The sequence below is a fragment of the Cephus cinctus genome, unplaced genomic scaffold, assembly GCF_000341935.2.
Source record: "Cephus cinctus unplaced genomic scaffold, Ccin1 Ccin1_scaffold0153, whole genome shotgun sequence".
Taxonomy (NCBI): Eukaryota; Metazoa; Arthropoda; class Insecta; order Hymenoptera; family Cephidae; genus Cephus; species Cephus cinctus.
Window position 1 is genome coordinate 692994 of NW_014332881.1, and position 27462 is coordinate 720455.

Below are 27462 nucleotides of genomic sequence, written 5' to 3' on the forward strand. Positions count from 1 at the left end.
AACGTTTCAGTGACTCCTCGCTTTTTCAAGGTTTAAAGAATTACATGGAAAATTTTACGTAACAGAATGCACCGTTATATAATTCGCTCGTAATCCAATGATTTTTAGTGATTCGAATTTCCCATCATCAATATCGATAGACAATATAAAAGAACAACTCTGCAATAAGAATCACACACTTTCGTAACAAATAGAACAATCGTGAGCAATTCGTAGATCGACTAGGGAACTCATGGCAAAGGATGATATATCAAGTAATAATATGGACAGAATAGAAGATTGTCATTCGTGCCTTGACATGAGTTGATCTGAAATATTCGCATTGCTTCGCATTCAAAGCAAAATTTAAAAAAGTTGTATATATATAAAGAACAACAAGAATAAAAATCACGCATTAAGAATAAGTATGAAATCCTTAATTGGTCAAAATTGGAACTATCTTGGTATTTCTTGCAATCCTATATTTAACGTAAAACGTAATACATTTAACAAAACAGCTTCATTATAAATACAATGATTCAGAAACCCTGGAACAATACTTAATTGACATGGGTCTTTTTGGTTATGCTCCACAAAGCGAGCACTTGTGCAATACAGTCAACCACTTCACTTAACCACAGCACAGAACACCCCTTCTTTGTACGCCATTATCGTTTTGGGCTCTGATATAATATTTTATTTATTTATTTATTTATTTACTTTTGCTGTATTATCTTGCTTGCATACTAGATTATTTGCAACTAGGGAACATATGATTCAAAATAATAAAGTGAGAGAACAAAGCTGTGCTGAGATTTAACGCGAACTGAATAATGGCTATACGTTACGTGTAGAAATTTTCGCAAGTCGTAATTATACGTCCTCGTGATACTACGGAAGAGTAGAGAATGGTATTGCTGTGGCAAATCGATAAAAGTGCAATAAAGTAAATTAGAATTATAAGAACTGCTATTTAAAGATTAGAAATGAAAATATTTTTGGTTGGTGTATTAAAAATTAGCCTTCCATATATTTATATACCAACAATTTAACATATTTCTTCCCTCTTCGTTCTTTTTTTTTTTTTAAACCTTTTCTTTAACAAACTTTGTATAAAGCAAAACATGCTTTTTTGATAGCTTGTAATATAAGACCTTGCGAAGGATAGAGACATAGCATTTTCATTCCTTGGACGAGAATACGCATCCAGCCAGCTGTTCGCGTTACTATCCTTTTCACCGAAAGTATTATTCAGACAGCGATTAAATTAATTTATAATTTGTCCAATTATAATACACAGTACAGCTCACTGGACATGATAAAAATTGTACAATTATTCAAATAATAAATTAGTGTCCGAGATGTTTTTTTTAACGAATTATATACCGTCGCGTGACAAAGGATTAGAATTGCGGGCACTGGCGTATCGACTGATTAAAACAAGACATTACACGGAAGGATGATCTCAGAGAAATGAAACTCCTTGAACAGCTTTAGAATAAGAGTTCGTCCGATTGCCTTATTCATTTACAAGTAGTTTACACAAAAATAGTTAATAGGAAATGCATAATGTCTTCGAAGTGATCATGTTACAGTCGCGTGCTATAAGTGTTCAATTCAGTTTTTATAATTTTTTTTTCCGTCACTTACTTAGTCTAAAATAGAAACGTTAAGATTCCTTATCGGCCTAGAGTAGTACCACCGAAATTAAATGAGGTGGGCACAGTCTGCGAGTGAAAGGCATAACCTAGAAAGTAAATGCATTGCGTTAGGACTTACCGTTTCTGACGGTCCCACACATCTTTCTAAACTCCTGAACATCAAAAAATTACATCCCGTTTCTCAGACAGATTTTAAAGAAATGTAATCAATCTATATAATAGGTCAATGCTTGTATGTAACCCGGATATACTGATTGGTTGATAAAAATGAAATTACTTACCACCACTTTGTTCAATTCGTTTGCTCTCCAGGGCTGCTTTACGTTGATTAGCCAGGACAATAATTTCTTGCAAAGCTTTATGCTGCTCCGAAGTCAGGTGACTGGTTAAAGCTTCGTACCAAGGCTGATCTGTTCTTTCAATATCTAAATAATAGCATTACATTCATTAGAATTTAAAGTCCTAAAATATTTTCGTCTATTCTTTTCAGTTTGAATATGTTTCAATGTAAATCAGATGGTTATTCTGTAAATACATACTGATTATTTAGTTTATACTCACTTTGCATGACTTCCTTGAAGACAACATATTCATCCTGATTAGTATCGTCAGAGTCTAAAGGTGTGACGTAACTTTCAAGAGCAGTTTCCTCATTAGCTTCGTAATCTGAATCGTCATCATCATCGTCATCGGATCTGTGGTCTCCATGACCATCCTGTATGGCACCCGTAACGTTGAAACCATGCTGAGTTGAAGCTCTCGTTACCTTTTCTTGGAGTTTCTCAAGATATTCTTGACCGGCATCATCGATTTCATCTTCGTCGGAGGATAGAACCTCTGTAAATGAGAATTTTATGTAATAAGCATGAAGGATCCTTTTATCCTACCCGTCTAAAGTCATACCTTCATCGAGATCACTTTCTTCATCGTCATTCTCTTCATCATCGCCATCAATCACCTTGGCGGCATAAGCTCTTTTAAGGCCGTCGAAGAGTAAAATCAATGATGGAATAATCTGCTGTGCACATTCATTGACTGCGGGTGGTCTGGCAGGTCCCATACTAATTAGAGTGCAAAGTCCCAGGACGCACAGCTTACGATCGTGCAAACTGATAAAAAGTATTATTGTATATTCTCTAACTCGTTGATATTAGATGCAAAATAAAATCTTACCCTAGGAAACAATCTGTGTCGTGTATCCATTGTTTAATAAAGTGAGAAGCAATTGGCTCGGTTGACTGTCCCAGACTTCCCTGAAGTCTGTCCATGACCTGGAGACAAAGTGCAGGATTGTAGTACAAAGCTGCGATGACCACTTGAAGACACATAGTCCTTAATTCTGAGGTCTTGACCTCACGTGTTAAACGCTCTAAAACCAGTTGTACCAAGGAAGGTATACACTGAAATTAAGATATTAATTATTTTTATCATACTAAACTTGTATTATATTTATGATATATGAGCGTACCTGGTCTATATGGCCCTTGCACTGCAGTATAATAACTTCAAGTAATTTTGCTGCATGACATTCAGGATCCTCTCCAGCCTCACCAGTCAATATCTTTAAAATAAAAAGAGTATTATGGGTATTTATGCGGACTGCACATTTGTTGGTTCAAACATCTTAAGAAAACATAAGTACTCACAGCCTTGCACATATCAAACATAGCCAGAATGTGATTCGTGTTAGATAGAAAAGCTGGTGTATCTACAGTGATATAATTATGCAGAGCTGGCATCATGTCAGTGAAATAATCGAAGCCATCTTTCTGGAATAGTTGATATATCAACTCCAGAACTTTCCACATATCTTCTGAAATGGATCTACCAGTCAGATCGCAAACTAGTGACAGAGCTTCTTCGTAAAACTCTATAATACGATAAAAATTATGACAGTTAATATAATTGATAAGAACTCTCCCACCTAACAGGAAAGTTTATAAAAATATTTAATCAAAATTTACCCATGACACTTTGACCAAAAATATGGGCCACTACTTGTAAAACAGTTGGTTGCAGTTGCGCCATAATTTGAGGTTGCTTGTCCATAACTGTCAACAAAGTTTCAATAGTGTTCAAGAGTCCTAAAGCTGTAATAGCTTTCTCGTCGCTTCCTTCGTCTGTTTCCAGGACTTGGCTAAACGTCGCAGCCTAAAAAATTATGCATAATTACGTTAAATATTTCAGGGATTGAACATGTAGAGATATAGACTCAAGTTTTGTAATTTCAGTTATAATTATACGAGATATGGAAGAAATTCGCTTCTCTTAAAGAATGAAAACGAGTCGACTCATTAGGAAATGTCCAACTACCGAGATATTCATCTTAATAGTTATTAAATAATAATAATAATAATAATAATGGATAAATTGTTATTTAATTTTACAAACTTACAAGATGCTGACAAATTTCCACAGCAATAGGCATCAATTGCTCCGTATATGTGCAGACAATCTTTTGTAAAACACTGGCTAAGTCATCATTCTCAGTTTCTCTAATGATCGTCAGAAGTTCCAACGTAATTTGCTTTACTAATGGTTCAATGTACTTTTCAGCTTTGTCTTGAGCAGACAAAAGCATTTGCAAAGCTATAGCAGCTTCTACTTTGACAGGTAAGTCTTGATCAGTCAGGAGAGCATTAGTGGTCAATCTAATTGCTTCCACCAAAATCTGTTCCTGTTTGAACTTAATCTCGGAAAAGAAGCGTAGAACCCAACATGCCTGTAATTGAGATAATCAGAGAATCTTGGTCTGATTCTATTTTATTAACACATTAATAGAGATCTGTACCCTTGCTCTCATATGGCCATGAGGACTGTTAAATTCCGGAAACACGTACTGCAGGAGCATCTTATCCATTTGTTCCTTATAAAGTTTCTTCCTGAGCAATATATCAGCTACACTTCCGACCTGAATATAAAATGAATACATATTATTCGAAGAAACTTGCGTAATGCGATTATAAAGACATGCACTGTCATCCTAAGCGTACCATGTGTAATGCACCATCTTTCTGTCTTGGATCTGCGTTAGGACTGGTTAAAACCTCCATACAGAATTGCATAGTTTTCTGCAGCATGTCTTTTCGTATTTTGCATGCTGAATGAAGAAGTGTCTGCGCTGCAGACACTGGCGAAACAAAATCTTCGAAAATATCTAAATATCAATGGTAAAATTATACTCTAAATAATTGTAAGAGAATAATAGTAGTATAAAATTAGATATGAATGTTACCAAATTTAACCCTTATATATTCGTAAGGGTCGTTATTCCAAAGTTCTTCATCTGCTGTTGAATAAGATAGTATTGGAAACAATACATCACGAATTATTTCAAACATGTGTGGCTTCAGGAATTTCCACGAGAATGCATGACTCACTCTGCAAGAACATAAAATATATCTAATAGAAGTTAAGACAGCGGATAGCAAGGTAAGATATTTATAGCGAATTTATAAACCTAAAAATAATCAGCTGACAATGAAGACGTACCCTTGATTAATGTAATTAATAGATTGCTGCACAACTCTTGGCGAGACGTAAATTTTTCTGCGATACTGATCCAAAATCTTTAAAAGGACCTCGAGTATTCCGCCACTGAAAGTTTGCAGGTACCACTCCGAAAATTCTTTATATTCTTTGGTTACGTTTCCTGGGCTTCCGTATCTAAAATACAATTCATTGACACGTTCATAATAGTAACCATAGAATTTACGTGGTTTAACTAAGGATTGGAGTATCTATGCAAAAGTATGTTACCTTTCGAACATTCTGTGTAGAATATGAAGAGCCCATTTTTTACATTTCCACCATGGTAATTCTGCTCGTTCATCATCGTCTAATTCAGGATTATTAGTTTCGAGTGGAACTGGTCTATCTGCAACTTGCCGCACCACATCCATCCATTGTGAAAATACCTCCTTCGAGATAAGATCCAGGGGAAGTGAGTACTATAAGAAAACATTCAAATAATAACATGTTCTCTGGCATCATTTAAAAGAAAAAGAAAGAAATATCTTGAATCTACCTGAGTAAGAGCAAAGAAAATTTTGAGTATTTGTTTTTGCAAAAGAACCGACTGTTCTGAAGGATCTGGTAGCAATCGTAATATCAGTTGGTAAATCATAGGAAACAGGAGGTTCATTGCTTCATTTAATGGTCCTCTCTCCTCTGCTTTCTTGTATCTGTTATAGAGGATATGCACAGTCTTTACTAAGTAAATCTTTTAAAGTATGTGAGTCATGTAGGAAAGCTACAATGACAAGTCTTACTCAAAGTTTTTAACAAGTTGATACAGAGCTAAGAGAACGCCAGGCCAGCAGGAAGCATCTGGATTTTGAAGATAAATTGTGATTTTGTCTACAATTTGTGTCCACCGTCCAGGGAAGTCGTGTTTTACGATGTTGCTTATGCATACTGCAAGTTGCACTCTAAATAAGCATAATAACATGTTATATAAATTCTCTAAGATAAATTTTTTGAAATAATATTCAAACATTTAAATAATTGCCTGATAAGTTCTGGTGCATGTACTACAGCATCAACAATTGCATCGCGTATCATAGCACGATCCTGTTCATGAATACTAAATGGTACTGGACCATTCTCTACCTCTCGGTCAGCCCAATTTGTTGTGATAAGATTTTTTAAATATATCACACCTGAGACAAAATAAAATCATATTATGGTCTTCTCATGTTGATCTTGCTTTGTATAAGTTTTCAGTATTCAATAGCTTTATCAAAAAATTAAATATTTGAAAATGCTAAATATATATTTCACATTAGGTATTGTTTACTACGAAGGTTTATTTATATGAATTATATGTAATACCGTTGCCTAATGTTCTTATATTTAGGCCATAATAATACGCAAGATATCTTGCACTAAAATATTGCACTTACCAGCTTGTCTTACAGGATTATCTACTTCTGTGGACATTACTACCTGCAAAAGGCTTGGTGCAAACCCAATGATTTTGTGAATCTGAAAAAATATTGGCACATTTAAATATTTCCCTAACTGCTAATTCTAAAAACTCTTAAAACATTTCTTTTATCTGCTTTCACTATCGGTTAAAGATAAGTATTCGTCAAAAGTCATTTTAAAGGACACTTTAATCATATGTGTGTATGTATATATACATATATTGACATACTTATTGCACTTATAGTGTCACTAAAAATAACTTGACTCAATTACTTAAATAATTTTTGTTAGAAAATTCTTATTTTCTCAAATTTATAATATCCCAATAGGCTCTCTGGCATCTTGAAATATCTTCCAAGGTTACCACTCCATTTAACATGAAATGTAAGAAAGATTGCAATTGCCACGGTCACACTATCTAGAAGAGATGAACAATAATGAATTTAAATCATAATTGGAATCGCGTTGGGTATCAATATTAAATGGATAATTTCTACGCAAAGACAAAAAGTATAAAAAGGCGGACAAGATAGAATGCTCTAAAGCATGTGGTTCTATACGATATATGTATGCTGTATCTAGAAATTGAGTTTCGCTGACATTTCCAGACAACGTGAGCCAACTAGAACATTCTAAAGTACATACAGGCAGAATGAAAAGTCAGGAAGATATACAAAGAATACAAAGAGAAGTAAGGTGTGGATGATCTCGAGGAACAGGGAAAGAAGCCACATGTTCGGGCGGCTCTAGTTGACCGGGCAACGAAGCACGTTTTTCAAGATTATTACCTGATTGAGTTGTTCCTCAGCTTGCTTCTGCTGGGCCGGGTCTATCGTTGCGCGCAGTAATTCCGTTAATTTTCGTGGATCCATTTTTTCCGAGTATATGTGGCTGCTGTATCAATTAACACACGTGAATTTTTGACTGTTCCAGCGAATTTGACCCGGCGCATTCACCTCACTGCTCTCTCGTCACGTGACACATCAACAATATGGTGGACAAAAGTCGAAAGATGCTGAGAGTCGGCGTGGATCATGAAATATCTAGATAAGAGCCTGAATGCACGATTATTTAATGTTAAATTATCTGATAAGCATTCTTAAATTAAATCAACATTTATCCTTTAATTAATCCACCGGTTGAAATTAAAGTAGGGTTTATATTTGCTCGCCATTTTATTCAAGATAATCGAATCTGTGAATACCCTGCTGTAACATTGGTTAGATTTTCAGTTTTCAGTATAATAGTATTAATCATCGCGAATTACTGGTTATATAAGCCACTATTGCAAGAATTTTGTGCCACCTCCAATAACGTTATTATTACGCCAAACATGGTGCATAATTCAAAGATAGAAACGGATGTTAAGTGCATTAAAGTCATGTTCACATCTTTTCTAAACTTCTCTTCTAAAACAAATACATATCCGCTTTTACCAACTGTCGTTATCAATATTGTTATAAGTAAAATTTGATTTTCTCTTAGCTCGATTGCAAATGTAAACAATATGATTGGTTTGCGAACATACTTACGACACAGCGTTCGAAGATCAGCTGAGAGTGCTGCGAGCATCGTTGCCCCGGTTCATTTTCGAACACATTTATGATAAGTACGTCCAACGACTACGTTTACAAGTTCAGAGTTTAGAGAAATTGAACCAATCGTCCAACATTTGAGATGCGAACGTGGTTCGTCGACTTGAATTTATTTTATTTACTATTTTATTATTTAGTTTAGTTTCCAGGCTTGTTTGTGCTCCTTTATTCTAGTCTCCATCTTTTTAGGCTTCTTAAACATATCAATTTTTATTTTATCGCGCTAACTTCCCGACGGTACCGAAATCTTTCGCATAAAAAAATAAATTCTAAAAACATTCGCTAGGTGGCAGTGTATAGTTTCCGGTGAGCATTTGCTTGCTGAGCATTTAAAAGTATAGATCATTATAGATTCAATTTGCTTTGAATCGCTTGAAATCTATAAAATTCTAATTCAAAAATGGTTAGCTTAGTGGAAGGTTCATCTCTAAAGTAAGTATTATTAATTCTTTATTAGTATTTCTTTATAAATATGTGGAAATGTTCTTTTTCAGGGATTTAATGACTGGTGGTGGAATCACCTTTGAGGTAGACAAAGACTTTCAAGATCTGGGGGATGATGAGGAATATGGATATAAAGATGATGTTCGTCTGACTAATGAAGATCTGTTAAAATTGTTAAATATGAATGATTTTTGCGACGAAGATGTTGAAAGCAATGATGAACGGCAGGTTGTATTACCCTTTGGATCCAGCTTTGATAAACTTAAACAACAGATGACTGATCTTACTGGAGATGGCAAAGTAAGTTGATAATGATAGGGTAGGATCTATATTTTTTGAATTGTAATAAATCGTTTTACTTCTCTTGTATTTAATACATTTAGGTCATGAAAGTTGTGAGGCAGAATGGTGTTGGTGAAATTATTCCATGCAATGCACAAGTTACAATAAAATATATTGGATACTTTGAATACCAAGATGAACCATTTGATTCAACTTATAATAATAGAAATGCATATACGTTGAACCTAAGCTGTGGAGAATGCATTGTTGGATTGGAAATTGGAATCAGATCTATGCGGAAACATGAAGTTGCACACTTTATTATCCACCCTGACTTGGCTTTTGGAAAAATGGGCTGCTTGCCTCGTATTCCACCTAATGAGGATGTCTTGTTTGCTGTGCATGTTGTGGACTTTATTGAAAAAGCAGCAGCCGAGGTCGAAGAGTGTTTGACATACGAGGAGAAGCGTATGTTCTTCAGAGTGGTCAATCGTGTGAAGGACCAGATGGTCATAGCTGGACAAAACTTCAAAAAACAAAAAACTCGTCAAGCTATTAGAGAGTAAGTACCTTTATAATGGTATAATCATTCGTCATGTTGAAAAATAAATTATGTATTTCAGTTATAGGAAAGTGGTTGTGTGGCTTGAAACAGCACAGTTGAATAATGATGAAGAGGAAAAAGAAATGAATAGATTGCTTTCAAGAGCTTATACAAATCTTGCTGTGTGTTTTAATAAAGAAGGAATGGGACGGCAGGCTTGTATGGCCTGTAACAGTGTACCAATACCCACTGCCAAGACACACTTCAAGTAATTTCTCTTTTGTGAATTGAAAACAATAATTTGCACATAAATTTATTCATATGATATCAATGAATCCTATACCTTTTAGTTATGGAAGAGCCTTATTGAAAATTGGAGAATATACTCGGGCACTAGAGAAGCTGAAAATCGCCAATAAAATGGAGCCTCGAAATAAGGACGTTATTCAAGAAATCCAATTGGTAAGTAAAATTGCCTTTATTCCAAAAGTACAATATATTGAAAAACTCGATCTTTAGGTCAACGAAAAACAAAGTAAGTATTTGGAGATTGAAAAGAAACTTTGGTCAAAATGTGTTGACGGTTCGCGACACGAGAGAGTATCTCAAGATTTCACTAATGGCGCAAAACAGTTGTGTGAAGCCTTCGCGCACGACACAAATCTGATGAGACAGCCACTACCGGAAAGTTTGACTAAACCCGAAGAGAAATGCGTACGCGAACAAGCTGCTCTACTAGGATTGAATGTCACTTCGCATATCAGATATGGAAAGGAAATTGTGTATCTCAGTAAACCTCAATATTAATAACATATGAGATTATACAATGCTAGATATGTGCCAAAAATGTATTAGAGTTATTACCAGATGACAAGTTTATTTTGTTAATACATTTATAGTTTGACAATAAATATATTCTGCATTTAACTGTTTCTTAAATAATTTGTATTCTCCCTTTAGTAACATGTTATTTTTTCATTAGGTTCATTGAATTTACAATGGACTATATGATTTCAAAATTGTTTCTGCTTATGATTACTAATAGTAGCTCTGAACTGGTGAAATTCATGATCACGCGAGTAATCATTGAAGCTTTGAGGTGTTTCGATTATAAGGACACTTCCAAGATACAGAACTTAGTTTTATGGCATTGGTAGGTGCTTTATGGTCGTAGATGCAGAATTTAAAAATAAATTAGCACCTAGTTTATGAGATATACAGAATGAGAGAAACCAAAATAGCACTGGGGTGGATGGCCCAATCATCGATCATGTGACAGTAATCTTAAGTTTGTGCTTTGAGTATCACAAAATCTATAGTATTATAACACAACAGATGACTACTGGTACATGGCCGATAACTTGGCATACATTACCTTACCACCTTACACATACATATACACTTCACATGCTTTTTCACTCTTTACATTGAACATTACTTTACATTAAAGTAATTTTTTAATTAAAAGTCTTGAAACTATACTGCATTATTAAACGATACATTAAATAATAATGTGAAAAATGATGAATATTTATCCTTTCGCATCTAACAATGCCTGTTCCCAACATTATAATACATCACACAAGTTCAAATCAATGTAAGTATTACAACTGAACAATGTTTCGTGATTTTACGATTTACACAATCCTTTCATATGGCGCGTGGCTTGGACGACATTGCATTCTCGTAAAAATTATTTGAGTGTTTAGCAACGTATATGTAAGTAAAATAAAATCAATGTTATTAGAACTTGATAATTTACGAATTTATTCATATATGCTTACAAATTTGTAATTATAGGTGGTGGAAACATATATGAAGGTAGTGGATGGAATCAGGAAGTATTGCGTACAGATGACTACAGTAAGAAAGTTATATCAATCTCCTTCACAGGATCATTTCAAGGTATGTGAAGCAGCATGAAGTATCGTCATTTTTCATGATGAAACTTTCATTGATTCTCCTTGCTTTCATTTTAAAGCAGGAACCGAGTCAGCAGATGATCGACACGGCACAGAAATTGATTCGTTGTAGCATATCTCAAGAATTTTCGCAAAGCAATGTTCGGGTAATTGCACTACGTCAAATTTCTTCTACTTTAAGTCTAGGACAGAAAGTTTTCAATAAAATTCGAAACTGGCCTGAGTTGGTTCCCAAACCGTAGACACGGCGCAATCATTTTGCGTTGCTTCACAAACAACAAGCTGTGACAAATCATTAAAGAGGCATCAAAAAGGCAAAAAGGTATAAATAATATTTATTTTTATATAGATAAAAAAGTAAGGATATTGCAAGAAAACTATCGAAGGAAATGATAAAGTCCAAGAGTGATCGTATTTAAATATATTTATTATTCGATTTGTATGTACGATATACTGCACAAAACACCACTATTATTTTAACAGTTTCAATTTGCCTGTAATAACGGTCCGTAATTAACGGATTATTAATTACACCAGTTGATTAGTCGCATATTTATGTTCTGCGCGTACGTATTACCATCTGGTTCATCTTAGACGTACAGAAGAGATTTATGATCGTCTGTAAATGACATGTAATCAATTATAAATCAATAAAAAAAATGCGAGCATTTTACTTGCTCTTTAAGGCAAATTGATAAAACGCAAAAGTCGGATAAAAATTCAGAAACTTTCGGGATACCTGGCAAATTAAAATTTATTGAAAATCGCTTAATACTGTATATCGTAATAGTGTCAACGATACAAGGGCTTGACTATGGCGGTCATTAGAGCTGCCAGAGAGACTTGAAAAAGGAAAAGGACATATAGAGATGGATTAGAAAATTTGAAACTTCTTGCAAAATAAATACCATTCCTTTATCAGTGCCACCTCGATCGGCAGGTACAGTTTTACCATTTCTTACAAAATTAATTTCGACTACTCTCTGTAGAATTAATCGAAAACAAAGAACTCGAATTCTAAAAAGAAGAGCGCCGTCAATCAAAAAAAAGTCTAGCGAATAATGAGAACAAGCGTAAATGTAATTTCAAATCTTATAAAAAAAAAAAAAAAAATTTGCATAAACAGAAAGAATTAACAAAGATTCTTTGATTACGCAGGCAAACGCCTGAAATATATTATTGTGAAGATACGAAAGATAATAGAATACTTTATTTAAAAAATCCAGAATGCGCACCAGGTTAAATACACAAAACAAACAATAACATCGAGGACTTCAATCAATAAAAAGTATAATATACATATATATATATTTATATATATTTCAAAGCACGTGGCAGCCCTTTGACCGTTAAGTAATCTACTGTACAGGGCTGGTAAGAATCCCTTCTCACCTTATCTACGGCAGCTACGTAGACTTAGATAGCAGCCAACCATTTGATCAATAATAAACGATCGACGATCGATCCCTAGGCCGTCTCTAAGCTCGCCACCGTAAGGGCGCACAGAGCAGTGACGGGAAATATCCCAACGAAATAAAATGTCTATATACAAAGGCAAAGAATATCTATGATACAACAGGATTGTCCGCAATTAAAAAGACCACGCGCGCAATGACCGGGAAAGAAGAAGTATCTGTACATAGTGTGGCGGGAATTCGTAAAAGCAGAGCGTCGTTAATCCGAGCTATTTACACGGCTTTTTTGTTACTATTTTTGTTTTTCACAGTCGAAAAATTCGACTTAAGTGCGGGCACGCTCGAGTGCTCAATCTTACGACAAAGACTGGCACCAGCGTTTGCGTGACGGTAGAACAAGTTTCAAGACGAAACTTATTTTTCATTAACAGCTAATTCGATAACCCATCAGCTTACCGATCATTTGTTTTTTGACGATAACTATATACTTGTATATGGATACGTGTACGACGAGATTCGATTGTCGAACTAATATACGACTGTATGATGACGCGACACGTCTTATTAGAACGGACACTTCATTTATTTATGCATGCACGTGTGGATTTCAATGATTACATAGATAGTTTTGATATCTAATAGCACAGCTTGAATCTCGTCGTATGGAATAATAAGTGTAAGCCGATGGGTTGCATAGAAATTAAAAAAAAAGAATACCAAAGCGAACGAAAGTAGAATGTGACAGCATGTTACTTCGCAGCACCGGATCGACTCAATGACTCTGTGTATTATTTTCTAAGGAGTAGTTTGTGCTGAATTGTCGTCAAATGCTCTGGCTCTTGGCGGTCGACGGAGCTTCTTTCATTTTCTTTTACAGTAATACAATTGCGATAATTAATTAATCAATATCCTGTCTCTCATTCTCTCTCGAGCGCGCTAGACGCGAGGACTTTTTACTCTCTTTCTATATATTTTTTTTTCTCTATTTACAGGCGTGTGCACGGATACCGAGCCACGCTACTGTACACTCATTCAGTTATCCCTCTCACTCTTTCTCGCAACCCCTCATGTTATTATTATAAACACCCTCGTGTAATTCTATTCCATTTTGATACGGTTTCGCTTACAATTCCGACATTCGGCTTGCTGGGTTCATCGCGGAAATTTTCACGGTCTGCGTAAATTGTTTTATTCACGACTGAGCTATAATAGCCACTTTATTCCCTGAAAAGCAGGACTAAAGTAGCATTTTATTGCCGCATATTTGGTTTTCCCGTAAATTTACTTTATTCCCGCAAAATTTTGAATTTTTTGAATATTTGGAAAAACGTATATTTCCATCATAATGACGGTGGCTGAGTAAGTTCCACTTTTCAGGGAATAAAGTGGCTATTATAGCTCAGTCGTGAATAAAACAATTTACGCAGACCGTGAAAATTTCCGCGATGAACCCAGCAAGCCGAATGTCGGAATTGTAAGCGAAACCGTATCAAAATGGAATAGAATTACACGAGGGTGTTTATAATAATAACATGAGGGGTTGCGAGAAAGAGTGAGATTGCATAATGTGCTATTACTGTGGCAATTATCGCGTAAATGATCTTCTCGATGCACCTTGGGGAATAAACGCGACACGCGGGAGACCTCCGACGTGAGGATTTCGTTCGGCTCACGATGAGCAGGTACCATTTAGCAGCCTGAGTTATTATAAATTTCTAAGATCGGTGCAACGGCAATGCATTTTTCTAAAGTCAGGTAAATCGATTAGCTGGCAAATGCATGAGTCAATTGACTGATAAATAATATAGTGATTAAATAATGCATTGAATTCATTCATTATTAATTGACGAATTGACTCAAAGATTGCGGCGCGATAATCGATATTGTCCTTGTGGATTTTTGATATTGCAATCTTTCGATTCGTTCCTTAAAGATGTATATTTTAAGAGTTTACACTGAGCTACGATTAAATTATGACAGTCGAACGTATCGACTAGGCTACTTAAGTAAAGCATGCCCAAGAGTAAACGAAATCGAACGAATAAGAACCGTGCTAAGACTTTTTTTCTCTAAGAGTTTTGAGACACCGTTGCCTACAGCTGGAGGAGACGTTGAACCAAACAGTAAATCCATTCATCGTCATCCTCAGGTTGCGGGAAACGGGGCTACACGTTATGTACAATAGGAATCGTCATCGTCAAAAGCAAGAAATTACGGAACGTATTGTCCCATTTTCTATAGAACTAACGGAACTAGAGGAGCCCACCCTTGCGTCCAAAGAAGAGTGAACTTATAGTACCGAGTGCTGATTGAGTTGCCGACTCCTTAGTAACTGGTACGGGATTCACTTGTTTTACCTGACCCAGATCTGGTCTAGTTGCACCAGCACCTGAACGCCGCTGTCTTCCGGAGTGCTGATTTAGTCTTGGTGCCCCGGCACCAGATCTGGATGTACCAAATTCTTCTTTTGACTTTGGTGGTAGTGGAGGCTTGGTACTAAGAATTTCACTTGAGCAACTCGATGTAGAAGCGGAGGACGACGACGAGAGCTTCTCCTGGCTGACACTGCTGGACATCGAAGTCTTGAGGAAGGTTAGCTGTGCCATTGGACTTTCCATGGAACGTCGTGTGTATAAGGCTCCTTGAAGAGCTAATGGTGAAATGCTAGCACTTGCTGTGGTAGCCATTATGGTGTCGATGCCGATCCTTTCCAATTTCTCGACCAAGCGGATGCCAGTCAAAGCTTTCTTGTCTGATCGTGATAGCGCTGGCTTCGAACGTTTACGTTTCGGCGGCTCGGAACTGAAAGTGCGCTTCAACAATTCAGCCCCACTGCTGAATAATCCAAAACTTAGCGGACTACTGTAAGGTGGTGGAGAGGCTGATCTTGTGGGTGGTGGGCTGCCATCCGGACTGTTGATAACGGAAAAAAAAATTAAATTAATTTTCTAGTCGCTTAAAGAATTTTAATGGGACTGGTAATTTTTAGGAGTAAAATAGTTATGTAATGCTATGGTATGTCTACCTGGATACTATATAACTAACCTGTTACATGGAGTAGCAGTCGGCGTGAAGTTCCGTTCTCCACTAGGAGTAGTCACGCAGGAAGGTGTGACTGCTTTGATACCTCTCTCGTTGAGCATCTTCGCCAAGCCTAAGGTAGTCGAGAAGGTAGACGTGGAATTCCTTCTACTAAGAGATCTGGGAGTATTGACACCAGAATTAATTTGACTACTAGGTGCAGTTGCCACTCGGCTGCCGACTAAACTCGCCGTGACACTGGTGTGATCATCAGGATGCAAGACAGTGCTGTTGGTAAACGTATATATGGAACCGGTGTCCTGGAAAAGTTTTCCAGGATTCGCATATTCTTCATCCTCCTCAAGATCGGCCAAGGTAAACGTCTCCAAACCGAGATCCTCCAGAGCACGACCTCCTCGTGTCTTGACACCAGGTCGCTCTTCCAGCAATCCACCAAGAGTTGGCGTTGCCAGTTGAGACCAGTGATGCAAAGTCTGTGAGCCTTCCATAGGCTTGACGATCTGTAATTTTTCAGGAAGACGCCAGCTATTGCCACTAAATCCAGAAAGGTTTCCACTGCTTCCGGTCGACATTATACTATCAGGTGTTCGACATCCGAAGGGCAGGAAATTTGGTGGTGAATGCAATCCTGTATCATAGTCGTAGTTATATCCCGCTCCTGTACTCAGGCAAGCACGACGAGCTATCACTTCTGCTGGTGTTAGGCGACGTAGTGCGGCTTCAAGATCAGCTGCACCAGGAGCTCCGGGTACTCCAGTTTGTTGAGGACCGCTGAAGATAAATAAAAAATACTTCACTACCTTATATACTGCTGATTCCTGCTCGTACTACAGAATTGTCAAGATGAGGAAATATTATAGACAAATTATAATAATTGCTTACGGATAATCCTCGGAGTCCGTAAGTAAAGATCCCTCGCTGTCACTATGTCCTGTAGAATCCAAACTAGGGAAGCCGGTAGAATGATGAGGTCTGATAGGACCACAGCTCATTCTTAGACCGGAGGATCCACTGGACAGAGTAGATGTGGTCATCGAACCAATTCTCGGGAATTGTCCATCCGTGGCAAAGGAAGCTCTCGAAGCGCTCCGAACCGTTTCGAAAACCTTCTTATAAGCAGGAACTCTGTCGGCACTGATCCCAGAATCGAGACTGAGTTCCGAATAAAGCGAAGACTCGAGTTCCGATGCAATGGAATCAGGTTGTGGTGCAGCACCCATAGAAGGAAAGAGTGAACCACCCCTTACAGTCGGCAATCCGCGTTTTCTCTGTTTACGTAATTGTTCCTGCGTTTCAGCCAGAAGATTCACTACTTCGGCATAACGATCCTTAAACTGTGCCAATTCCGTTGCCAGGATATTCTGATTGTCCCTGGTGATGACCAACGTGTTGCCAACTTCATCGTGCTCAGCCATAAGTTGTGCTAATCGTAACTCCGTTTCATTCAACTTTGCCGTGAGGCTGATTATTTCCTCATGCTGAAGCCGATTTTCTTCTCTCTGCCTCTCAAGCTCCTCCACCATACCGTCTGCCTCCATATTGGCACTCGCTGCAAGTAATAAATGGAAAAATTCAGTAAATTATTATAAAAAGAAGGATATACACGTTGGATTGTCTTAATGACTATAATTTATCGGAATCCTCGACTTCAGTCAGTCTACTCAATTATTGTATATCTATAAAACCGACCTAGTTGTGCAGCGATATCCTTCACCAGCCTGGCTTCCTGTTCCTCGCAATCGTCGGCATCGTGGACCAGTTTCGTGAACTCGCTCCGTAATTGACGATTCTCGTCTTCAAGAGAACCGATGCGTCGCTGCATCATTTCCAAATTAATTCCACGTAGCCCGGTGGGCGTACCGGCTTCCGATCCCGAGTCTTCCACATCGTTCGTTAAAATCTGAATGAGTTCGGTCTTCTTGATAAGCTCGTGCGAGAGCTGCGTGATCCTCTCGTTAGCCGATTTTAATTCGGCCTCCAAGGCGTTCACGCTGCTCTCGAGCTTCTGATTGTGAGTCAATAACTCCTTGCCGATTCGTGCTGTTAGCTCGAGATCTTTTTCCTTCTGCAATGGTAAAGGAAGATTCCTCGGGTTACATGGATTCCACAAAAAATAAGATAACAGTCACCGATCTCAGTAACATTGAAAAATAAATAATTATTATCCATCAAGCGACTCACCTCCTCTAGAAGCCTGGTCACTGCTTCTATATCATTATAAGTTTTGGTCATTTGGCTCACACGGTTGCTACATAGAACTGCAACAGAAACGTAAAAATTTATTAAGCCATCGATTTCACCGTTATTAAAGCTACAAAAATAAAGAAAAAAAGAAACGGCAAGTGTACTGTGCTAGATATGCAGAGGCTGGACTTGTACACGAATAATCTATGCATCCTGTACCAAGAGGCTGGGCATATAAAAAATAAGTGGTGCATCTGAACAAGGGTACAAATGCTACACACGTGTGTTCATCGGTGTTTAAGGAATGCCCAAATCAGATAACACCTTTACCTGAATTCACGAGTTTCGGCGACTTCCCACCGTTCGAGCGGACAGCAGTGGACCCAAGTGTCACAGTGAGCGTTATCAAAGTTCGCGACAACATTGACTTTGCGCGTCACGATTAAGAAATGAAACAAGATTTACGAAAATCAATGTCTCGTATGAAACTGTAAACGACGCACAAGTGTGTCCCTCCTCCCATTGGTTCAGCATGGAGAAAGAAACGACAAAGCTGCATCCTCCCAAAGAAAGATTTGGTCCCACCCGATGCAATTGATACACCTTTCGAATCCTGAATAGAATCGAATCGCAGTAAGAAAAAATAATGTAAGTTCGCTCATTAAACGACGAACACCGAGAGACGCCACGACCGCGTTTTCACCAGAGGAGATTGACTCGCATCCCTATCGACCAGCGGAGCCAACCCGTAAAGGCGCAGCCGCACAGGGCGAAAGCGGTACAGGAGAAAAAAGCGCATCTCGCACGTGCGTGTCTGCATTCCCCGTCAAAACATTCGCAGTTTCCATTTTTACTCAATGGACGGGAGCCAAGAAATTTAGCGGCGCAGAAGCCAACTGCGCAGAGGGAGCGGAAGACATCTTTGAGGAATGCGCGAAAATAAGGTTAGAATCGCAAAAACACAACGTACTCTCGTGAGATAAAAAGTAATAACGCAGAGAACATTTTTTTTTTTTTCATGGATATTGTGTCTTGCATAATAAATTCTGGCAGTGGAAAGTGGTCGAATGGCGTCGGGACTTTCGATGGAAAGTATTATATTTGCTCCGGCTCGTTAGGCGTGGGTGAGTGGCGGTAAAAAAAAGATAGAAAAAAAAACCCCCCCGATCGAGAGAGAATCGAAGATGGTGGAAGGCAAAAATATGAGCGTCGCGAAAAAGAGTGCAATCGCGTTTAATCGATTTATTATCGTCGCTCTTCGACAAGAACTTTCTTCCTAGCGGTCGGTACCAAGGGCGCCTTAAGTACCTCCTCCCGGTTCACATTCCATCGACAGAGAATAAAAGGAAATAAGAGTAGAAAGTTGTCCAACTGGTTCTCTGGACTCTGGATCAATGAGCACGATGCTATCTTAGGAATTCATTGAAAAATCCACGCCTGGGACAAGTAAGAAATAAATAAAAAAAGATAACCGTACACGTCGATCCCACCTAGTCGGATCACGTGACCGTTGCGCGTGTATCGCTTGCACTAAACTGTGTAGAACGATATTAGTAACTCTAGCAGAGACAGGTTGCATCGTGCGTTACGTCACATACCTCACAGAAGCCCAGCCATGCCCACCGATTGCGCTAATAAAGAAAAGCGATAGAAAATTCAAAAGGCGATATTACGAAATCTATTATAACGAATTGTCAGTGATAAAACTAAAACAAGCCCAAAAAGAAATCTGTTAATTCCTAGAACGCAATGATTTTTAATTTAAATTACAGTGCGCGTCAGTGACCCATCCTGAAAAACGTAAATCGACGATTTAACGCAGCCAGAAACATAAATAAACAGACGCGAAGTGACGCCACCCCTGCTTCATTAACTGAACAGAAATAAGAATACGAAACAGCAAATCCAGAGTATTGCACTCGCGGAGACTCGGTAAAGTGCACCCAGGCAAAATAAAATATCGAGCCAGATTATACACGTATGTATATATCGTGAATAAACAAAACAAATAGAAAAAAAAATAAAAAATTATCTAAGTGATACGAAGTAAGGTGTTATGCGATAGGTGCAGCTGCGCACGCACGTGTGCGCCGAGGGTGCATTACTGACAGGAGATACAAGTGCACGGGGCGTCGGCAGGCGATCCAAGGAGAAACAAGGGCGGCGTCCCGGCGCAGCAACCCTCGCAGCCCCAGCAACGAGTCGGGTAGCTGGATCCGACGGCAGAAGTGGCCGTGGAGACGACGTGGCTCGAGGTGCCGAGTGTAACGTCTTGATGCCCAAGTGCACGTGTACCTTCCAGGAGTAGGTCGTCGGATTCGTCGAGGGCGCTCGGCGAGTGCTTGGGTATGTCCTCGTCGTACTCGTAAGGATCATCCTCCTCCTGTTCCTCGTCCCCGTTATCGCGATACTCCTCGGCCCGATGATCAGGATCGTTCCCGGCCGTGGAGACGCTCGCGGCACTCGGACGGTCCGTCGCATTGGAGGTGGCCACCTTCGGTTGCCCAGGGCAGGTGGTACCACCTCCGGCAGGATTCCCACCCTCCAGACTAGCGCGATCCTCTAGGCAGGATCTGTTTTCACAATTGTACTGCCACATACTGATATCGAGCACATTTCTCGTAAAATTTTTTAACCAGCTCCTACTCGCGTACACTGACGTCATGTATATTCTCTGAGCGAATAAGTACCGAGGAAACGTTACACGAGTTCTCTTTATCGTAAGTCTCTCTCTCGCTGTTAGACCGATCTGACAACGTCCGAATGCCAGGTTACAGGAACGATACTATAATAATGATTCGTTGAGTTTACAAACGGAACCGAGGTTTTATCTTATCATCCCGAATGCTGCTCAGTTGCAAAATAGTTGTTTGGCCACTTCAGACGAAAATACGAGACTTACGGCACGACCGATCGAGTTCCAAAGTCTGACTGACACTGAATTACTGTACTAAAGGAGAGGTTATGTACCTGAGTGGACCTTGACCTACCCTTAACGGGCCCAGCCTCGCCCAACTTCAATAGGCAAAACTCCCCACCACCCGTTAAGCTAATGCACTCAGGGTCCGTGAATCATAACCAATATTCCAGTACGCGCGTTAAGTTGTATTAATTTTGTGTAGAGTACCGGCAAGCCGAGTAAGCTGATGGTAAAACTAAAATAAATGGCATAGCTGAATTTCTATATTCTTTCAATACGGACTAATGATGCCATGAATATTCGCACGTGTACATTTCAAATGGAACTAAACATTAAAGTCTCTCACTGTATTCGTAGTCTTCATGTAAATCTATGAAAGACAAACTATCTTCTCGTCTATATTTGTAAATTACTTGAATCAATAGGGTGAAGATCCTCCGTCATGAAGAAGAAAAACGGGAAAAATATTTTTTAAATTCATTAGTCTACGTTTTCTTCGTGTTCAACCTGAACATTGTACAAGTAAACTTCTTGGGGCAAATATTTGTGGAATTTCCAAAACTCACTATTGTTCCACGATTTTTGTCTCGTGGTAATATTTCAACGTGGGCTCCGGTCATAATAGAATTTCAAAAGATTCTGAAATACCCCGTGTAAAGCAAGTAACAAAGTACGATAACAATGAGAACCATAGAAGCGTCAGATCATTACCGAAAGAAAATTTTAAATGAAACAAATAAATAATAAAAATGCACACTTTTGTAATAAACTGTACCGCTTTATCCCAAAAAATATAAGACATTTAATAATACAATTGCATGGTAATACAAAGCATTGATTGTACGCAAAACTAAAAACACCGCTGTAATCCTAAAATTCAATACTACATACCTAATTTAATTCCGAATTGGGTAAAAACGATAATACTAATCAATATCGACATGACCAAAGAACAAGCAAAAATACTTAACTGTAACAGAATTATGAAGAATTGAAAACGAATAAACCGTAATTTAAAACGAAAGGTGGCAGCCGTATGCAAACATAAAACGTGTGTATCAGAGCGCGATAACGCATTACTCTATGCGTATCCAGTAACGAGTTCAAGAGTCTCTAGTAATACAAGAAAGCAATTGTAATTGCATGAAATAAGACGCTACATATTGAATCTCCTGTCGCGGTATGGCCATTGCTCTCAAGACCGAGATGGAATGGCGGACTATAATAATAATAAATAATAACGCTGCATATATTTATTGGCGGAACTGACTGCCGATACGCTATGCACCGGCAGTTTACACGGTTGGTGCCACTACCACGTGAAGTTAGTCGCAGTCGTTGTTGCAGGTGTCTATATTGATTTTACAGAGGAAAAGGAAGGTGGATTGCATAAGCCTTCAGTAGAGAGACTCGCGTATAAGCTTCCACGAGAAAGATTCGCGAAGCCTCTGCCGGCTTTAATGCCAAGCCTCTCTTATACAATGGTAAAAAGAAACGTTTCTCACACGATGCGAAAGATTTCAATTGTATTCCGAAAAGTGATAGTTGCAGCTGACGTGATTCTGTGTATCCGATTTTAAAAAAAGTAAGAGAGAGAGGGGGGGAGCGAAAGAGAGAGAAAAAACAACCGATCCTTTTGCGATTTGTATGAAAAAGCAAGAAATGCGATTATTTTGAGTAATCATTACAATTTTATGAGTTCAAGAAAGGTCAGTTGGCACTGTATGCAAAGTGTAATTATAGTTGCTCTTGATGAGCGGTTCTTGGCAAAAGATGCGGATATGGTTACTATGTAGTTTCTAAGAGAAATTGCCTTTTTTCCTTTCCTCTGTATTTACCAATATATTGTCGGTTGTATGAACAATGTTGCATTTTCGTGGTAAAAAGCTTTCAATCGTTATGCGTGTGGTTTGTACTTTGATAATGATTAATGTCATTCATCGGCGATTAGATTGACGAGTGTATCAAAAGTATTACGGATCGTTGCAATTTATTATATAATAATAGTTTTTTTTTTTACAATCAGTAGTACGTCACGAGAGATTGTATAACTTTAACTTAAAACACAATGGAAATAGATGCTTCCAAGGACTGTTAATAAAGGTAAAAAATTCTTTGAGGGCAAGGACTGAATCAACGTCTGTGATTTGTTTACAAGATCTTAATGACGAGTCTTCGTAATTACAGCATTATTAGATAAGATAAATTTGCCACGCGATTTTCAACATGTCTACGTACAGCTAAAAGTCTCGGCTTTCAATAATTCGAGAGTATCTCAGGAGCCTTGAGAAGCAAGTAGCAATCAGGGTCGCAGTTCGGTGGCCTCGATAAACCAGAAGAAGACGGAAAAAAGGTACAAAACGTTTACAAACGATTCACGTAATCGCGTAGGCGTGTAAACGTTTTTCGATTGCGCAACGAATCCTAGAAAAGACTTTGGCACTGGTGTAAATCGACACCGCAATTCTCAACGTTCTCGCTTTTCCATATGAAGTAAGACCTACCATTATGCATATATGCACAACAGATTCACGTGCTTGCAACTCGATCGGCCAGTATAATATCGAGACATCATTCAGAACAATCACGGGTTCCTGTCATTCGAGTATTTTAAAGTAAATTACGTATTTACCATTGAATGCGTGCGAGTCGCCTGGGGCGAGCAAGGCTGACAGGGTAAAAAGCCCGGTAGGCAAAAACAGCCAAGGTTGAAGGCGTTCTATCGGCGTGGAAATGTCGGCTAGTTTCCTCTTCTGTTTAAACAAAATTCACTTAGTAAAAATTGCTTGTGACACTAAACACATATCACTGTAACACCCCTTGACACGTCGTGTTGTCGTCGTTTTACTGTGATCCAGAGAAACGTTCAGTTTCTAGGCGCGGCAAGCACGGCGAAGCAGACCGTGTGAGAATCAGTCGGCCATCTTGCTTCAAAGCCGAGAAACGGCGGAACTGCCCGAAGCCGACACGAACTCGAGAGAATACGGTATCGCGGGAACGTTCGAACCAAACAGTCGAATGACGTGAATGATTTGAATTACAGAATGACCGTTCGTTTCCCCCAAGTGGCCCGTGGTCGCTACATGAAAAATACCTCGCTCTCGTATATTTTACACGTCAAATAGGAATACCGTGGCTGCCGGACTGTGTAATTCTACGTAGCGAATCGTTACGAAGAATGCCGTAATGCCTCTGATACTTATAGAAGAATTATGGATCCGACATGGACATCTTGTCGGCGATAAGAAAAGATTTATATTCTTATACGAAATACAGAATGACGATGTTTTGTTCTTATAAATAACTAAAGTGACAGAGGCACGTAGAAATTGTGGCACACGTGTTCCGTAGGTATTTATTTTTCTTCAACTGGAGAAAACTTTCCATCGTACGTTAACTTTGCTATTTAGCCCCAGGCAACTGTCAATTAAAAGATACTTGCTTGTTCAGAGGCCGAAAGCGATTTCTCAGTTTCACATAACGAGAAATAAATAAATAAATGTGTAATACGAAAGGAGAGATGAAAAATCCATCCTTACTGAATACAAGTACGGGATGACAGATCATTTCAAGTATATTCGATAATAAGAAAATCAATAACGCGGAATCCACGTGACGCGTTCTTTGAGCACGCCATATTGAATAGTAATAAAACTGCAATAGAACATCGAGAGTTGCGGGTAATTAAAGTACCAGGTACTGAGATTACTTTAATGCCGAAGATCCCACATTTAATATCGACATTTCTTCACCAGAGCGACGTTCCAACCTCCTTGGATGGTACCTCGATGACACGAGGTCTGTCTATGACTCTCGCAGTGCGATCGCCATTTTCCACTATTCCAATGATCCACGCTTGACGTTGTTCAGTTTTTTCAAGAGCCTTGCAATACGCAGCCGCCTGCTCGCGCGGCAACACCACCAGGAGTCCACCCGAGACTTCTGGCATTCTTCCCTGAAGAAGGGGCATCGTGTTACCGGTGAACTTCATGGTGCTGTTCATCCGCGCGATAATCGGCATGTTGTGTATGACAAAGCTGACAGGATTCTTCTGTCGGCGAGCCAGATCTTCCGCGTGACCCAGGATCCCGTGAACGGAGACATCGCAGGCGGCGTGAGCGTTATACTTGAGGATCATACGAAGGTCATTATATAGGTAAAAAATACGATTAATCATCTTCGAAAGTAACCCGTACATAGCAAATAGGTATTTCGAAAGCGACAATTCCGCTTTCATGGAAATGCAAAGCTCTCATAGAAGTTTCATAAAATATCCAATTAAGTATGCACGTCTCCTAGCGAGACCATTCGATTAATTGAAGCTGTAACTGGGTGGCTTCTACGGACACAGCAACTCCATCTACTGCAATCTATTGGAATTTCACTCCGCCATGGAAGACTTTGATTTCCCAACCGATTTGCTAGCTGCGATCGTGTCTCTGGACAGATAATCCATCTTAATAATTGGGATCTAACCTTTCTCATGAGGAGAGCAGCGATCCTGTTACTCCTTATCATAGAATCCACAGCTCTCAGGTAACCCTTTTTCGCATCTTCTTCACTGAGCGTCAATAGCAACCTGGAGCGTTTATCCGTCTGTTCCATCCACTGTGCGACGGTGATGGCTACGAGGGTGCCAAGGGGTTTTGTCAAAACTATCACGTCCCCTAGTATCGCACTGTCCGGTATAACAAGTTCGTGGAGAGGACATACGACACTAGCCGTGCCACCCAACACGAGCCAAGGGTTACTAAAAATCTCGGAACCGCGCACCTCGGCAGCCATCGATTTTCCAACATCGCAAAAACCGCGAATCACCATGGGAATAACGACTTTTCGTTCATTTTCCTCCATTCGATTGGCGACGCCCAGGATGAACCGAGAGCTCGCGCAATCCGGGACGCCCAGGGCGTAAATCCTGCTCAGGACACACGTGCTGGCTATTTTACCAAGCAAATAAGGATCCTCGATGACTGGCCAAATAAGATTGGACGTTTCAACCAGATAAAGTCCACTGTGAGGAAGATGGGTAACGGATACGTCTTCGCCGAACACGTGACTCTTGAAATTGCGATCCTGCTTTAAAATTTTACAGTCGATAATACATGTAAGTCAAGGAGATTTTTAAGTCTTCTGATCAATTAAATAATTGACATTTTTTTTTTAATATGAACTGAACTGATACCTGATCCTCGTTGAAAACCGAGAGAAAGTCAAGGATCTCAGCACGGTCGAGTCTCATTCGCTGACCACGAAGGTCACCGAATTTACTTAAACGGAAGTCTTTACTAAGTCCATGAGCTTCTGGTCTGAATGGAAGTTGAACAGAACCTAAGGGATCCGCTACGAGTTCCAGGGGAACAACTTCCTCGTTTTTACTTGACATATTGTAATTACGATGTCGCAGGTTCCTCGACTATGCACCACGTTCTTACTTTCTGCACAACAATAACGTTTACACCTATCGACTCGAAAGACAGATGGGAGAAGAAAAAAACTTCCGTATCATCAAGACAACGAAGTAACGCGAATCCAGCGGCCAAATGGCTGTTTGGCGCTGCTGATCGTGGGTTTCGTTTGTTTCGAGGTTAGTTCCAAAAATGAACGCTAGAGCAGAGACACTAAACAGCGCGTGCAACTGTGTAACGAAATAATCCCCGTCGGGACAAAACTATATTCCACGTTAGAATTGGGCCAGAAGTAAAATGACATTCAACGTTATAATCCTTATCGGTCGTATCGATAATCCCAAGATAATAGTGTAATTGTGCATCCTACCTCGATTCAATAGCAGAGTCCTTATGACGCGAATGTAGACTTTCCCGTATTTCGTTCTGGCGACATGAAACAGGAAGTCAGAGACGTTGCCATGCCCTTCGTGAATGTCATTCTCTTCAAGGACCTCTCTCAGAGCTTCGACACGTTCCTCCGGCGTGCTCTCGTCAGGACCTCCCAGCTTCCTCTCAAGATACTCGACGACCCCAATGTCCTCCCACAGTTCGGGATCCTGATGATTGCTTTCGGCCTCAGGTATTTCCCAGACACTGCTGAGCTTCCTGCCCACGGGACTGAACGAGTTCCTGGCTTCCGGTGGGGTTCCGATGCCCCCCGAAGTACAATCCAAGCTGAAGGGTCCACGATTCCGCTGGTATCCTCCAGGCGAAGCGGTAGGATCCTGCCAGGATGAGGGTCCTTTGTAATTCTCTCGCCAGCCAGCAAGACTCGCGCTGTCCTGCAGCCACGTGAGCGGTTCGCCCGTAGAGGACGGCGCCGCGTCCCTATGATATTCCGGCAAGCCCGAGGTCTCCCGCAGTACATCCGCTCCTTTGTGAGGATCCAGGGCAGCGTAGGTGACGTCCAGAGCGAGAGAGTTGAAGGTCGAGTCCCGCAGGACGATTGTAGATCCAAGTTCACTTTCGGTGTCATGGCGGCCATTGTTCTTCTGGGTTCTCGTAGGCGAGATCGAAGAAGCCGTGCTGGTCATGACATAGCTCCGATCTTGGGTCGATCGGGAGCCCTTTTTTTTTTTTTTTTTTTTTTTTTTT

General features: G+C 39.4%; 5 protein-coding genes across 12 annotated transcripts in view; 2 read left to right on the forward strand and 3 right to left on the reverse strand.

The window, feature by feature from the left end:
* Positions 1 to 985: 985 nt before the first annotated feature.
* LOC107263456 (importin-7) lies at positions 986 to 7583 on the reverse strand. Of its 2 annotated transcripts, none has more exons than XM_015730681.2 (19): positions 7358 to 7583; positions 6545 to 6626; positions 6151 to 6301; positions 5912 to 6070; positions 5668 to 5824; positions 5400 to 5590; positions 5133 to 5306; positions 4876 to 5021; positions 4634 to 4797; positions 4432 to 4551; positions 4036 to 4362; positions 3605 to 3791; positions 3287 to 3510; positions 3109 to 3201; positions 2814 to 3040; positions 2544 to 2749; positions 2202 to 2477; positions 1922 to 2065; positions 986 to 1726 (listed from the first exon to the last, which is right to left on the reverse strand). In XM_015730681.2, the coding sequence occupies exons 1-19, from the start codon at positions 7439 to 7441 to the stop codon at positions 1659 to 1661; spliced, it is 3180 nt and encodes a 1059-aa protein (XP_015586167.1). In that variant the 5' UTR covers positions 7442 to 7583; the 3' UTR covers positions 986 to 1658. The 2 variants fall into 2 exon arrangements, with proteins under 2 accessions (XP_015586167.1, XP_024936416.1); XM_025080648.1 differs by having other exon boundaries at positions 1671 to 1792.
* Positions 7584 to 8145: 562 nt separating this feature from the next.
* Positions 8146 to 10361, forward strand: LOC107263459 (inactive peptidyl-prolyl cis-trans isomerase FKBP6). 2 transcript variants are annotated; one of them, XM_025080655.1, is made up of 6 exons: positions 8146 to 8257; positions 8659 to 8908; positions 8992 to 9452; positions 9514 to 9702; positions 9785 to 9896; positions 9954 to 10241. In XM_025080655.1, exons 1-6 carry the CDS (start codon positions 8247 to 8249, stop codon positions 10239 to 10241), a joined length of 1311 nt encoding a protein of 436 aa, XP_024936423.1. In that variant the 5' UTR covers positions 8146 to 8246. The 2 variants fall into 2 exon arrangements, with proteins under 2 accessions (XP_024936423.1, XP_015586170.1); XM_015730684.2 differs by lacking the exon at positions 8146 to 8257 and adding an exon at positions 8451 to 8596 and having other exon boundaries at positions 9954 to 10361.
* Positions 10362 to 11227: 866 nt separating this feature from the next.
* Positions 11228 to 12101, forward strand: LOC112493754 (peptidoglycan recognition protein 4-like; the record flags this gene model as incomplete). The annotated part of the gene is given in 2 exon segments (XM_025080662.1): positions 11228 to 11358; positions 11427 to 12101. Coding segments are annotated over 2 exon segments (303 nt in total), but the record flags the coding sequence as incomplete, so codon positions are not given.
* Positions 12102 to 14335: 2234 nt separating this feature from the next.
* The window catches only part of LOC107263455 (trafficking kinesin-binding protein milt), a 33501-nt gene continuing 20374 nt past the window's right edge, over positions 14336 to 27462 (reverse strand). For 3 of the 6 annotated variants that reach the window (XM_015730676.2, XM_015730677.2, XM_015730678.2), the window contains 5 exons: positions 17995 to 18071; positions 17503 to 17878; positions 16696 to 17362; positions 15817 to 16584; positions 14336 to 15684 (listed from right to left, as the gene is read on the reverse strand). In XM_015730676.2, the coding sequence (XP_015586162.1) occupies positions 15024 to 15684; positions 15817 to 16584; positions 16696 to 17362; positions 17503 to 17878; positions 17995 to 18071 (2549 nt within the window). In that variant the 3' untranslated portion in view covers positions 14336 to 15023. Of the gene's footprint in view, positions 15685 to 15816; positions 16585 to 16695; positions 17363 to 17502; positions 17879 to 17994; positions 18072 to 20106; positions 20236 to 23549; positions 23860 to 26695; positions 27457 to 27462 lie in introns of those variants that run through there. The other 3 variants (XM_015730675.1, XM_015730679.1, XM_025080647.1) reach the window with 3 other exon arrangements.
* On the reverse strand, positions 25113 to 26682 carry LOC112493753 (selenide, water dikinase-like). The gene is made up of 2 exons (XM_025080659.1): positions 26103 to 26682; positions 25113 to 25996 (listed from the first exon to the last, which is right to left on the reverse strand). The coding sequence occupies exons 1-2, from the start codon at positions 26301 to 26303 to the stop codon at positions 25196 to 25198; spliced, it is 1002 nt and encodes a 333-aa protein (XP_024936427.1). The 5' UTR covers positions 26304 to 26682; the 3' UTR covers positions 25113 to 25195.

What these genes read in the sequence shown, in the direction of transcription:
- LOC107263456 (XM_015730681.2), bottom strand. Translation starts at nt 7,441, where the DNA reads ATGGATCCACGAAAATTAACGGAATTACTGCGCGCAACGATAGACCCG. An exon ending in TAATCCTGTAAGACAAGCTG is followed by an intron (nt 6,302 to 6,544) that starts GTAAGTGCAATA and finishes ATTTTGTCTCAG; the next exon opens with GTGTGATATATTTAAAAAAT. An exon ending in ACGAATTGAACAAAGTGGTG is followed by an intron (nt 1,727 to 1,921) that starts GTAAGTAATTTC and finishes TTTACTTTCTAG; the next exon opens with GTTATGCCTTTCACTCGCAG.
- LOC107263459 (XM_015730684.2), top strand. Translation starts at nt 8,565, where the DNA reads ATGGTTAGCTTAGTGGAAGGTTCATCTCTAAA. An exon ending in GTGGAAGGTTCATCTCTAAA is followed by an intron (nt 8,597 to 8,658) that starts GTAAGTATTATT and finishes GTTCTTTTTCAG; the next exon opens with GGATTTAATGACTGGTGGTG. An exon ending in TTATTCAAGAAATCCAATTG is followed by an intron (nt 9,897 to 9,953) that starts GTAAGTAAAATT and finishes CTCGATCTTTAG; the next exon opens with GTCAACGAAAAACAAAGTAA.
- LOC112493753 (XM_025080659.1), bottom strand. Translation starts at nt 26,303, where the DNA reads ATGTCAAGTAAAAACGAGGAAGTTGTTCCCCTGGAACTCGTAGCGGAT. An exon ending in CGGTTTTCAACGAGGATCAG is followed by an intron (nt 25,997 to 26,102) that starts GTATCAGTTCAG and finishes AAAATTTTAAAG; the next exon opens with CAGGATCGCAATTTCAAGAG.